The 13,670-nt window shown below is 33.7% G+C and overlaps 1 protein-coding gene across 1 annotated transcript in view; it reads left to right on the forward strand.

Annotated features, from left to right (window-relative positions):
* Positions 1-13,670, forward strand: part of INPP4B (inositol polyphosphate-4-phosphatase type II B) — a 235,260-nt gene that overhangs the window by 132,826 nt on the left and 88,764 nt on the right. The window contains 2 exon segments of the mRNA XM_032223560.1: positions 1,357-1,461; positions 6,134-6,242. Coding sequence (XP_032079451.1) covers positions 1,357-1,461; positions 6,134-6,242 — 214 coding nt within the window.

Genomic DNA, 13,670 nt, shown 5'->3' on the forward strand with positions numbered 1-13,670 from the left:
AACAATGAGGTCAACAGCCCCAGGCCTGCCGGAACAGCCAGGTTTTTACAGCTTTCCTGAAGGCCATGAGAGTGGGTATGGTCCGGATCTCTGGGGGTAGCTGATTCCAAAGAGTCGGAGCAGCCACAGAGAAGGCTCTCCTCCGGGGGCCCGCCAGCCGACACTGTCCGTCTGACGGCATCTGAAGGAGGCCCAATCTGTGGGATCTTACTGGCCGCTGGGAGGTTATTGTCGCTGTTTGTGCCTCTATTATTCTTGACTGTTAATCTCAGTTATTTATCTGTATTTTATTCATTCTATATCAAGATTTCTAAAATACTTATACTAATTTCAATTATGTCTTAGAACAGAGTTAGTTCAGGTTTGCTGTACATACACAGTAGCAGAGTTCTTCATAATTGAGGAGAGCAATGGAGAGGTATTGATCAGGTATTTGCAGACATTTTGCACTGAAAATTCTAGAACTAGGAGATGGGCATTCATCTCCCAAAGCCAAGAATATCCAACTGCTAAATAAAGACTAACTACAGTACTTGATTATAAAATGAGAATGCTACAGACTTTTAAAATGATTTTTGCAGTGGTTGTTTAGATGCATTCATTTCTAGGTGAGAATATGTGGGTTTTTTGCTATAAAAGTTATTGTCCTTCATTTTATTTACTTCTAACGTTACTATTTATAGACATCACCTCCCATAAGAGGAGAATGTACACACTTTAAATATTATACATCAGATATTGCTTTAAAAAGTCTTTAAGATGCCACAAAGTTTTATTTTTATTTTTACTAAATATATATAATAAATATATCATCATTGTCAGTAAAACCATATATTAATTAAATATGCTGGTCTATGGCCTTAATCACCATCTGATTGTGTTCCTGTTAATTAAAGTGGATGGTTCTCTGGATTTCATATACCATTTAAAAAGAGACAATCCTTTGATTACAATAGTGTAGATAGTCTTGAATAATGATATTTGGAAATTTCCCTTCATATTTCCTAAATTTCTCTTTTCCACTTCTCACATCCAATTTATATCTTGTAGACATTTTGCATTTGGACATCATAGAATTCCTATGGTGCGAACTCTTACAAATTGAAAATAGAGCAGTATTCAGATTAAAAAAGAAAAATGTGATGTGGAGCACAGCACTGTCCTATAGGACTAGTCAGCAATTCTTTAAAGCAGGTCTCTTTTCTTGAGATTGTCTGGGTGCCAACTGAAACTGCAGCACAAAGATTCTTGATACCCAAAAATGTTACAGACAATATCTTCAAAATATCTTCCTAGCTTTTAATAAAGAGGAGATATCTGGATCCTAAGTTAAGGATATTTTATCATTTTTTTCAGGCTCTTCTTTCAAATCAAGTTGCAGTAAAGGAGAAAAAACACTAGAATTTGTTCCAATAAATCTACATCTGCAGAGAATGCTTGTTCAGGGTCCTTGCATAAAAGGTAGGCTTTATGACACCATATGGTTCACTACCTAATAATTTAACTTCAATCATGAAATATCTTTTTCTTTCTTTATTGGTTGAACTTTTAGATTTTGGTATTTCTGCTGTTGAAATGTACAGAGCTGTATATAAAATTGTGTTCCTTCTTGAAAAACAAGTTAACCCTAATTCTGCTTTTTCCTCACTATCATCGTTGTACATGAATGTTTTATATTTCATTTATATTTATATTTATATTATCTATCGTTATTCATTTTCTATATACATACCAAGTGTAGCTTTAATTATGGAATTAGTTTCAGCCTGATTTGGGTGCATATTTTTAAGTTTGGCAAACTTAAAAAGTTTAGTTGAAATTACTTTTGACGGATAATTATTCATTCAACTGGAGGATTTATAATTATGTAGCTCATGGGAGTTTTGTTATAGTTGTGTGTTGCTTTTCTTACAATAGATATGTTTATTGCTATTGTAATTGTAATTGGGTACAATGTACATTTAAAAAAAATAACAAAACCTGGAAAAAAATCTTAATATTATATTATCTTTATTTATTGCCAAAGACCAAAACTACATTAGAAACTTATATAAGGAAGGATAAAAGATAAGGAAAAATGTAAAGCTAACATAAATTACTTTAAATAACATATCAATATAAATTATGCAGTAGAAAAGCAGCAGGTTAATGGAGTCTCCCACAAATTCCTAATGCCTCGGGCACTAAAAGACCCATCAGACATTTAAATCAGGAGTGCTAAATTTAAGGCCTGCAGGCTGAATCTGGTCCGCAGGGTGCTTAAATCTGGCTCACAGGGCCAGCCTGGGAATATCAAAGGACTGGCCACGGTGTCTCTGCTGCCAAAATGGACGCAAACTGTACTGACCAAAACAGGCCCCACGAGGAACCCATCAGACCTGTTTTCAGCCAGCAGAGTCCTTCAGGAGACATGGAGGGTGAAAATGAGGTGAGGGGGGCACATGCAGGCCCCCATGTCCCTTTTTGGCTAGTAAAATTCGGTTCCACCACAAAATCGCGGAGGACAAAATCGCGCTCAACGAAAGCGCGCATTTGACGTCATCACAGCGCGACGAAAACATCGCGCTGTGATCGAAAAATGTAAAAATAAAGCTAAAACCTTACCCTAACCCCCCCAAACCTAACCCTAAACCTAACGCTAAACCTAACCCTTAACCTAACCCTAAATCTAACCCTAAACCTAACCGTTAACGTAACGCTAAACCTAACGCTAACCCTTAACTTAACGCTAAACCTAACGCTAACGCTCTCAACCTAACCCTAACCCCTTAACCTACCCTAAACCTAACCTAACCCCTTACCTTTATGTGAATCGGCTTGCTTTAATTTTAATTTTATTTCAATTTTAAATTTTTTTCGTCGCGCTGTGATGACGTCACATGCGCGCTTTCGTCGAGCGCGATTTTGTCCTCCGCGCTTTTGACGGGTCACGGTAAAATTCTACCCGCACCCCATTTTGGCCAGCAGGGCGCTGCAGGAGATGTTTGTCCTGTCTTCCCCCTGGTCCCCGCCACCGGCCCACGGAGGAGAAGTACAATACAGATCCGTTCCTTGAAAAAATCCAGTTTGACACCCCTGATTTAAATACAAATAAATTCAACATGCAAATAAAACTATGGGGCAATGGTAGATCCTTTACATTGGCAGCCTCTAAACATGTTTAATGTATCCAAGATTTGGACCATTGTTTATACTACTAAACAGAAATTATTTCAATTAAATTTATTGCAGTCACATATCAATGCAGATAATAAAATATTATTTAAAACAGAGTTAAAATACATTTATAAAATATACTAATATCTGTAAGCTCCACGGTGCAGCCTATATTAAATTATAATATAAGGACTAAAATTATATTAAATATGATAATATCTAAAATTACACAAAGTAAAAATAGCTAAAATATTAATATCAACAAAGTAAACAGATTAAAATTAAATTGTTTTAGTGGACATTGAGACAAGTCAGTTTTAGTAGAATTTTTAAGGTCTTACTAAGATGCTAAGATGTTTGCATATCTGCTTGCATTGTGAATTCTTTGTTTTATTTACCTTATCTCTTATCCTTGAGTTTTCAGTGCTGAAGTAATTTACTGTAATTTACTGTAATGAACATCTTACAATATAATGCAGCTTGCATGTCATATTTGAGAAGACTGAAATTCACCAATTTGTGTATATGTGTATTTTTATTCCATTGTTTATTTTACTGGTAAATTTCTTACAAAGAATTAGATTGGTGAGTCTGAAGTACAAAAAGACATGTTTCCTATTGCAACCAGAACATCTATTTAATAATGCTAATACAGACATAAAATTATGAATAGTTTTTATACACTGCTTCCAAAATAAACAGAAGTTTATTAAACCAACTGCATGAATTAATACAGTGTTAATCTTTGTTTCGCTGTGTAATATACAAAACAAAGATTGAACAAATAATGTATTATATGTATGAAGAGTGAAGCAAATTCCTAAAACATTAGGAATAAAAACATAATAGAGCTGGTTCCAATGTGTAATGGTGAATTGATGTCCTGTGTCCAGTGGCAGACATTACAGTCAAAAGGCAGATGGATACTCCAACTGGATTTTTAAAAATTATCTCTGGAGCAAGAAAAAATATTGAGGTTACCTATATGTAAAACATATGTAACATATGTAATACAACTGAATTTTTTTTTATAAACACGTACAGATATTGACATTTTGCTACTGTATGTACTAACTATTGTATGACAAACAGCTGGGACTAGGATTCAGCAAGCTCAGAGTTATTGATATACCATTTTATGGTCTCAAGGTTTAAAAAAACATCCTCTTATTTAATCATTTTGGAATTTCCTTTTTTTACTGCTTGTTAAAGTTTGAAAATCTTTTAAAATAATGGATTGCTATTTTTTGTGATATTTAATATTTTTTTCTGATTGGAATTGAACTTCTACTATTCAAACAGATACCCATATTTGAAGAAATACAGCATATGTTTAAATAGAAATGAAGATCCAAATGTAAAGTGAAAGATTCAAACTGAGTGTATTAGATAAAATTGATAATATTTACATAGTGTTTCTGATAACCCTTACCGGACCTTTGCTGATTAATATGTAGAAATGAAGTTTCAGGGATGGGCTTATAGAGAATGTAAGGTATGGGGATAGATGTTTGATGATATTTTAAGATGATGATAAATTAGTAATGTTGTTTAGACTTGCTGCAAATGAAGGGGGAGGCTTCTTTTTCTAACTTTTCTCTCTTTGCTTTTTCTGCACTTTCTTGATTTTTATTTTTAATCTATTCCTATAGTATGTAATTGTATTAATTGTATCTGTATAATATAATATTTAATAAAAATATTGAAAATAGGAAGAAAATATATATGTACCTAAGTAAATAACTACTAAAATGAAAGGAACCAATAATTGAGTCATGGCGCAGTGGTTAGAATGCAATATTACACGCTAACTCTGCCCACTGCCAGGAGTTTGATCCTAACTGGTTCAAGGTTGACTCAGCTTTCTATCCTTTTTGAGGTTGGTAAAATGAAAAGCCAGATTGTTGGGGGCAATTGACATTGTAAACTACTCAGAGAATGCTGTAAAGCACTTTAAAGTGATATATAAGTCTATGTAACTGCTATTTAACTGCTATTGCTAATAACTGTGTTTGAAAAAGTTGCATTTTCTGTTATCATTCCATGTAGTATCATATGGATTTTTTTTCTTATGAAATTTCTAAAACTGTCAAGAAGCATAATAGTAATCCAGTAATGCTATCTTACCACAATAAAACCAATTGCTAAATATGTTCTTAATAATAAAGCTGTCAGCGTTCCAAATATCATGCAGAATTAAATCAGAGTACAAGGCTTATCCTTAAAGTTTCAATTTAATAAGACAGACATGTTGGCAACGAACTGTGGAAATCCCAAATCTGAAAACTTCCGGGATTCCACCCAGTTGAAAGTTCATGATCTTATCCCCACACCCATAAATCCATCACATGGTCCAATCTTCTTCAGCCACGCTGGCATCTCCACCCAGCTGGTTCCGGTCAGGTGCAGAGGTACAGAGACAAAAGATGACCTTGGCTTCTAGAAAGGAATGACAACAATATATTCCACAATTCTACTCCTTTCTATTCCCCCCTCCCAACTACTACACTAATGAAACAGCATAGGAAAATAATAGAGAGTGTGGCAGGCCAAATATCCTAAAAGGAATATAACTGCAGGCCTGACAAAAGCATGATCATAATAACTGGGTGAAGAAGCAGGAAATATGTTTGATTCTTTGTTTCCTGTCATAAAGGACTGTCTCCTCAGAATATTTCCTAGATGGGTTTGAACAATATAATACAGTAAGCTCTTGACTTAATTTAAAATTGGTGAAGAAGCCTTAAAATATAAGCAGATGAGACAGTAAACAAGGCTTTTAGGAGGGAAAGGAGCTTCCAAATTTGGAATGGTAAAGCTGGTCATTTGCAGGTGGTTGGGAATTGATGGTTGGTGAAATTCATTTGCAGAGAGGCAAATTCATTTATATTAATTAGAACTATTAAAACTACTTTTCATTGCTGTAAGATTATGCATCCCTATATGTACGATTTAGCATGTAATCTTTCTCTTGCAGATGTTCTTTATGATGTCATCACTGTGGGAGCTCCTGCAGCACATTTTCAGGGATTTAAAAATGGTGGTCTTCAGAAATTATTGAATAAATTTGAGGCAGAAAGACGAAAGTAAGTACACTGCCATTAATTTAGAAATAATCCAGACAAACTAATTTTAAATTGTATATCAACATTTCTAGCAATTTTTCTCCCTGCATTATGGAGATAAGGATTATCAACATTATTAATTCTCTTTTTTATTGCTTTTCCTAAATGAGTATATGGTAACTCATTAATATGAATTTGTTTAGAAAATTAAATAATTATATATCTAATTATAAAAAAAATCATTCTAATTTTATAGAAAAGGAACTGAAAAACTATAAAAATAAGCATACAAAGTTTTTTTAAGAATGTGATTACAAATCACAACATAATATGAACTTAAAGAAATGAATGGAAGAGAATGAATAGTATATGTCATTCAGTTGTTCAATCATAAATTCATCAGTAAAAGTTAAATCATACAATGTATGCATTAACCTGTATGTATTTCTGGATACAATAAATATTTATATTTTGGAACAAGATTGTTTTTGATGCATTTTATATATAGTTTTAGATATGAGTCATATGCCATATTACAGAATTTGGAAAACTGTGTGAAGATTAACTGTATTCTAAATTGTATATTGGCCTCAGAAGATAATTAGTTTAGTTCGCTTAAAAATATGATCCAAATAAAACCCATCAGTTCATCTGTATTAATTTTGTAATTTTGAAAATGAACATTTATTTACTTCAAATACTACAGTTACCTAACTAACAAGCTAAATACACGCCTACATAAGAAAGCACTACTTAATTGTAGAAAAATTATAAATACAATAAGAGCATAATATGATGCTAGGACAGGAATGGCTAACCTTTTCGGCACCAAATGTTCAAACTGAAACGTATGTGCGCGCATGGACGCATGTGCCCTGGAGCCCCGAAAATTCAAAGACCAGCTGGCCAGTGTGCATACGCACGCTGGCTACCTGGTCTGGTTTCTGGTGCAAGCATGCATGCTGGCCAGTTGGTCTTTGCAGACGCTGGAGTGCCAGAAACGCGAAGACCAGGTGGCCAGCGTGCGCATATGCACCAGCCAGCTGGTTGTCAGGTTTCTGGGGCTCCGGCATGTGCGAAGATCAACTTGCCAGCAGGCATGGGCGCACTGGAAACCAGAAGAACAGCTTGCGACGGCCCACTTGCCCACAGAGAGAATTACATATCAGTGTTATTAATTCTATTTGTCATAGCACAGGATAAAAAACCTGTAAACATATGTCATGGTCCTTGTTAGATAGAAGCAGTGAGAGATAGACATTGTGCTCTTTACCAGGATAGTTTTTTTAAAATGGGATAAATGTACCAGTACATCTTCCTTGATTCCTATAGTGCAAGCAACAAAGGAGCATATGGCTTAGGGATTCTACAAAGCCATTTCCACATGGACATAAGCACTACTGAAAAGGGATATTTTTATACTGCCCCTATAGAACAGCAGAGAATACTGCATCCATTCTGTCCAAAGTGAAAGCCCAACAGAATTTCAGAATTAGAATTGTAGAGAGATATGATGATGGCACATGATTATTTGAGAAGAATCCATAAACTGTATGGTTGGATATTAGGCTTAAACATGATTGTAAATCAGTATCCCAGATGCATTGTTTACTTCCTGGTATTTTCAAGCCCTAATAGATGAAGACTTTCCAAAGAAACTCCTAAGGCAGTGTTTTTCAACCACTGTGCCGCGGCACACTAGTGTGCCGTGACATAGTGTAAGGTGTGCCGTGGGAAAATTACTTTATATATAGTCAATATAGGCACAGAGTTAAATTTTTTTAACATTTTCTAATGGTGGTGTGCCTCGTGATTTTTTTCATGAAAAAAGTGTGCCTTTGCACAAAAAAGGTTGAAAAACACTGTCCTAAGGAATAGAATTTGCTATTTTCTTTTTTTAGCCAGGTTGGTTTAAAACAGTATGTGAGAACCAGTAAAGCCAGACATTTTGAAGTGTCAATTTCACCCAGGAAACAAGGTGATAGAACCAGGTTCTGGCACTCATAGAAACCAAACATGTCTTTAACTATAAAACAGCATTGAACCTTGAACTGTGAGAATTATTAGTATTAGATAGTATTTTTAGATGAGCATAAGTACATGGAATTTACAATCAACCACACTTGCTCCTTTGGATCTCCAGAAGGTTAATTCCCCATTTAGGTTTCCTCTAACAGAGCTATTTAGTATGACCAATTCCAGATTATCTATATAAACTGGGCCAGCTGTAAGGCTGCCATAATACAGGTTTTGATTGTCAAGCCCGTAAAGAGCAAACTATTTTATTTGAGGGGAGAGATTAATTAAAATGAACTTGTAAAAAGCATCTGTCTCTCCAGTATGAGCTGTACAGTAAATTGAGGACTGTGGTTCTTAAACTACTATTCACAAGAAAGGACATCATGTAGAAAATGTTCACTGCCAAATCACATTTGTAAGGTGGGGACTCTCAGTAAGAACACTACTAGCACATTTTGACTAAGTAGATTCTGCTTGAAGCAAGCAATTTCAAAGATAGTCAGTCTTCAAGCTGCATAGGAATTTTAAAGTGATTGCCATCATCTGAATTATATCAGAAACAAACCACCACCCAATGCAGTTTTGCCAACATTTGTGTTTCATGGCAGTGTCTGATTCTCCCAGTTAACATTAAGGCCAGTGCATTTTGTACTAGTTTTATTTGCCTGGAAGTCTTCAAGGGCAGCTTTGAATGTAGAGTCCATTGCAATAAATCATCAGTGACAAATAACCAATTATGTTTTTGTCTAATGGCTAAAAAGGGTCCAGGCAATCCACTTCTTCCATAGCTTCCATATATTGTTGTTTCAACTGCAGTAATTTGAATGTGCTGGACAGTGTGTGCTCATCTCTGCATGAACATTCCTGGAATACATAACATACTCCTTTTTAAAATGTTGACTGAAAATTGATTTAAGAAAATGTTTTATTTTTTTGTAGAAAACTTTTAGGATTGCAGGTTTTAATCTTTTGGGGTGTTTCAAAAATGTTTGACGTAAATTGTTAATTGGTCATCTGGCAGGCTTTTATTAAATTGTTTATTTTCCAGCAATTATCCTGACCCAATCCTAATAGACTGTAGGCAGATAATAAAATAAATTATATCATATTAAACCAATAAATAAAATAGAAGTGCATAAACAAGGGACACAGAAACAGCATACTACAGTACTTCCTTATGAAAAGCAGCTTGTTTTGAAAGATAAGATTTCAAAGGATAGTCTATATGGAATGCCGACTTTGTTGGAGAATCAGCAGCAAGCAAGTTAATACATTTATATTCTCCAAGTGCATCTGTCTACTACTTCCATACGTTATGTGTCCAAAATCAGTAATTGCTTTCTCATCCAAATATTTTTCTCTGTAGTTTCATAATGTTAAACTCTACTTACCTGGCCATTCTGAAATGTGTATATAGAGCTAAAGACCAATTTCTCAATTAGAGTTAATTCATTGAAAGATAGCCTGTCTAATATATTTTTAATTGAAGTATTTTTAACCTCACATAGTATTGAATTTCTGATGGGGGGGGGAGGGAGAGAGAGAGAGAGAGAGAGAGAGAGAGAGAGAATATAGAAAATGTTCTTCTTTTTAGATTAGTTTGGTCATTTTTTGAAAGATACAAAGAATTCCTAGCGGAAAAAAATGTAATAATGTGTTAGTATTCAACTGATTTATTATACCATTAGCTTTCCTTGGCAGCAAACTTCATAATCATACATAAAGTAAATTGTTTGGACTTTCATCTTAATTTATTTTGAATTGCTACTATATAGAACATTTCATCTTCACATAGAATGAATTATTTGTGTTTTCACTAAAGAAAGATTATTTTAGATTATTACTTTTTAAAACCACATAATGCAGCACCATAATAGTTGAAGGCTTTTAAGTTAAATTTATACAGCATTTCAGGGTTTCAAGGATCCATAAATCATTTTCAGAATACTGTGCATGGAAGACTTTTCCCTCTCATTCAAAAGCTAATCAGATGAGATGCGCTGAAGGAAAACTATGCAGGCTTCTCATTATGAAGTTTTTAAATGCCCCATTACAAACCCAAAGGAATCCAAACTGTCCCTGAAGGCTTATTACGAAAATGAAGAACAAAAACTATGAACAAAGAAGCAAACACTAATTTTGGCTCAAGCTGCTATGCCTTAATACTACAATTGGCCTCCTAAATCAGTCGAAAGTCTAGAAGGTGATTAAAGTTTAAATCACTTGTAGAGTGATTTTAATTAATGAAGGTAATTTAAACACACTCGGTTATTTTTAAAAAAGCAATTTTAATCTGCAGATACCTGTACATCTATTACTGTAATAGGAAATAAAAAAAATTGAACAGACCTTCCTTTAACAAATGGCTCGATTAAGGAACACATCTTTGTTTAACGAATCTATTTTACCAAAGATAAAAGAGCCTGTTCTCCTTACTGTTCCTAATGCAACTATTAGGTTTATAGTTCAGATGAAATTAAAATTTTTATTTAAAAATAACATTAACTGTTATTTACTTTAGCCAGAATTAGTGGACCAGAAAGAGCAGAAGTGAGAAGAAGCAGGAAAGTGGTGTCAGCTCATATAGATAGTTGAGGCATGTTTAGGGAACCAGAAAAATATAGTCAAATTAGTCCAATAAATGTCAGGGTTTTTTTTCCCTTTACTACGTAAATCAGCACAGTAAACTCTTGATTTAATGGACTAACAAGAATGACTTCTAGATCCAAATATCTGTTATATCTGATTGTATTATGCACCTATAAATGGGGGAATAGGATTTTATAAAGGACAAAAGGCAAATGGATTTTAAACTCTTTGTAATGTGCATTAATATTAATTTATTTAATTAATTAAAATGCAATTAAATCAAAATTCTTTAAAGTTACTTGATAAATATTGAGAATATTTATTTCCCTTTGAACAAGTTTCAATGAAATGCTTGGAAAACCTTCCAGTTCATCATCTGGATATTACAGCAGTGAAAGTCCAATACATTTGGAAAGATTTAGGTTCAAGAAAACTATTCTAAACCTTAATTAATTAATTAAATATTTCCCTGAACTGCTTTTCTGTGTTAATGCTAATAACATGTTTTTATCTGCAACATTTTTATCCACTGTGATTATAAACATTCATGTATATTTTTCTTTCCCTATATTGGAGTGAGTAATCTTGTCCTTTTAAATGTCTGTATTTGATATTTTTCTATTCTGCATTGTATTATCTATCAAACTGACCCAAAGACATCTGTCACCTTTTTCTGCTCTATCTAATTATAGGACTTGTTGCCTTAGAGACCACTTGGCGCTATCTTTTAAACAGCTGGTTAAAATATATGTTTGCAGGAGAAAGCTTGGTAATCTTCTGGAAGAACAATACTGATCATAAAGTTCCATTCTTACAGTTTTCCTGAGGATTTATTTTACCTTAACTCTTTGATAACACTGAAAGAACTATTAGACAAACAATTTGAGACTTGGATCTTCAAAACAAGGATAGATTGCCAGCATTTATATGATGGTTTTTCCAACATTTGTAGCCTTGCCTCTTCTTACTCTAAAATTATTTCAATATATCTTGGCTCAGTATAATACATTTCTTCTACAAATATTTGAGTAATCCCATTCAAAATTGACTGTGCCAGTGTGGATAAGGAAATGCAGAGTTAATAGCCTATATTTTCCCTTTCTATTCTCCCAATAAAGAAATTCAAGCATTATGAATTATACAGAATGACAGGGATTTCACATCTTACATGCTTCATCTTTGATAAGGCCAAAAACCAACTATTTTCCTTGATACTGCTAAATTTTGTGCTTTGTTCATGGCATAAGTTATCAAAAGTAAATTAATATTTAAATGGTTTTAAGCCAAAGTTTTATTTTATCTAATTTATGCGGCTGATATTTTTACTTTAATAAATGCATTTTAATATATAGATTTTAATTTAAAAATTGAAAATTACCATGGGTAAATCAAAATGGCAGAGTTTCATCCTCGTTTTTATTTCAAAAAAGATTTTAAGCTAGATCTCATCAATATGTTTAAACAGAAGAAAGCCTAGTTTCACTTATTTATCTGAAAATTTGTCCGTCTCTCATAGAAATGTAATAGTTAAGTTGAGATTGGTAGAAAACATAGGGAATGAAACTAAAGACTTAATGGGCAATATTCAGTTGTCTTCTGATAAAGGTACTTTGTCATTGAACATGTAGACTACCATAACAATCTTTTTGTGAATAGTCAAATCAGATAATATGCTTTGAACATTCTGAATGTTCCCACTAGTACAAAATGATTGCCCACCATTGCTGAATTGAATATAAATGATGCCATATATTACCCTGTTTCCCTGAAAATAAGACCTCCCTGGATAATAAGCCCAATCGGGCTTTTGAGCGCATGCACTAAAATAATCCCTCCCCCCAAAATAATTGTTCCCTGAAAATATTGCACCACAGCAGCAGCCATGAGGTGACCACGCTCACCGCCTTCTATACCTCAAAAACAATAAGATCTCCCCAAAAATAAGGTCAAGTACTTATTTTGAGGGTCAAAAGAAAATAAGACCCTGCCTTATTTTCGGGGAAACACAGTAGTTGTTTTTTATTTTATTGTATTAGGTAGGTAGGTAGGTAGGTAGGTAGGTAGGTAGGTAGGTAGGTAGGTAGGTAGGTAGGTAGGTAGGTAGATAGATAGATAGATAGATAGATAGATAGATGATAGACAGACAGACAGATAGATAGAATAAATGCATTCAAAAATCTTTCCAATTATCTTCTGCTTTAGCTACTGCCATCAATTCCATAATCTTGCAATTGATTATGTCTTCCAGTTGTTTCAGAATACCTCTGTTAAATCCACGTCCTTTTTAATTTGTCATATAAAAAAACTGTTGAGTTTTTAAAATGTCTTTTAAGCTCTCCACCTTCTGGGACGTAATGGTAGTTTAGCTTGCCATATCTATACATTTAAATATGTGATTATGACAACTTACATATTGTGTGTCCAGAATACATTTTCAGTAGCATGTAACAATGTATTAATTGCAATAACTTGGTGACTCAATTAGGATACATAGGTTTTAGATAACTTCTTAGATATTTTATCACTAAATCAGAATTAACAGACTTAATTACTTTTGGTTCATTTGCAAGAATTTCAAGAATTTCTAAGCAACATTAGACGAAGTTTAGAAATAAAGTCATAAAATGATAAGGCAGAGAATTAAAGGCATGAGTTTAATAAAGTAAATTCAGTCAATCTAATGTATAACAAACAACACATTTATTACCTCCAATCCCTCCATTCTTGTCAATGGTCTGTATTTCAACCATGCAAGATCATTTGTTTTTTAGAGTTAGATCTCTTTTTGTTAAAAACCTCTATCCAAATACCATGTTCTCAGTCCCCCCCACCTTTTCCCCT

Source organism: Thamnophis elegans, chromosome 9 (assembly GCF_009769535.1).
Source record: "Thamnophis elegans isolate rThaEle1 chromosome 9, rThaEle1.pri, whole genome shotgun sequence".
Lineage (NCBI taxonomy): Eukaryota > Metazoa > Chordata > Lepidosauria > Squamata > Colubridae > Thamnophis > Thamnophis elegans.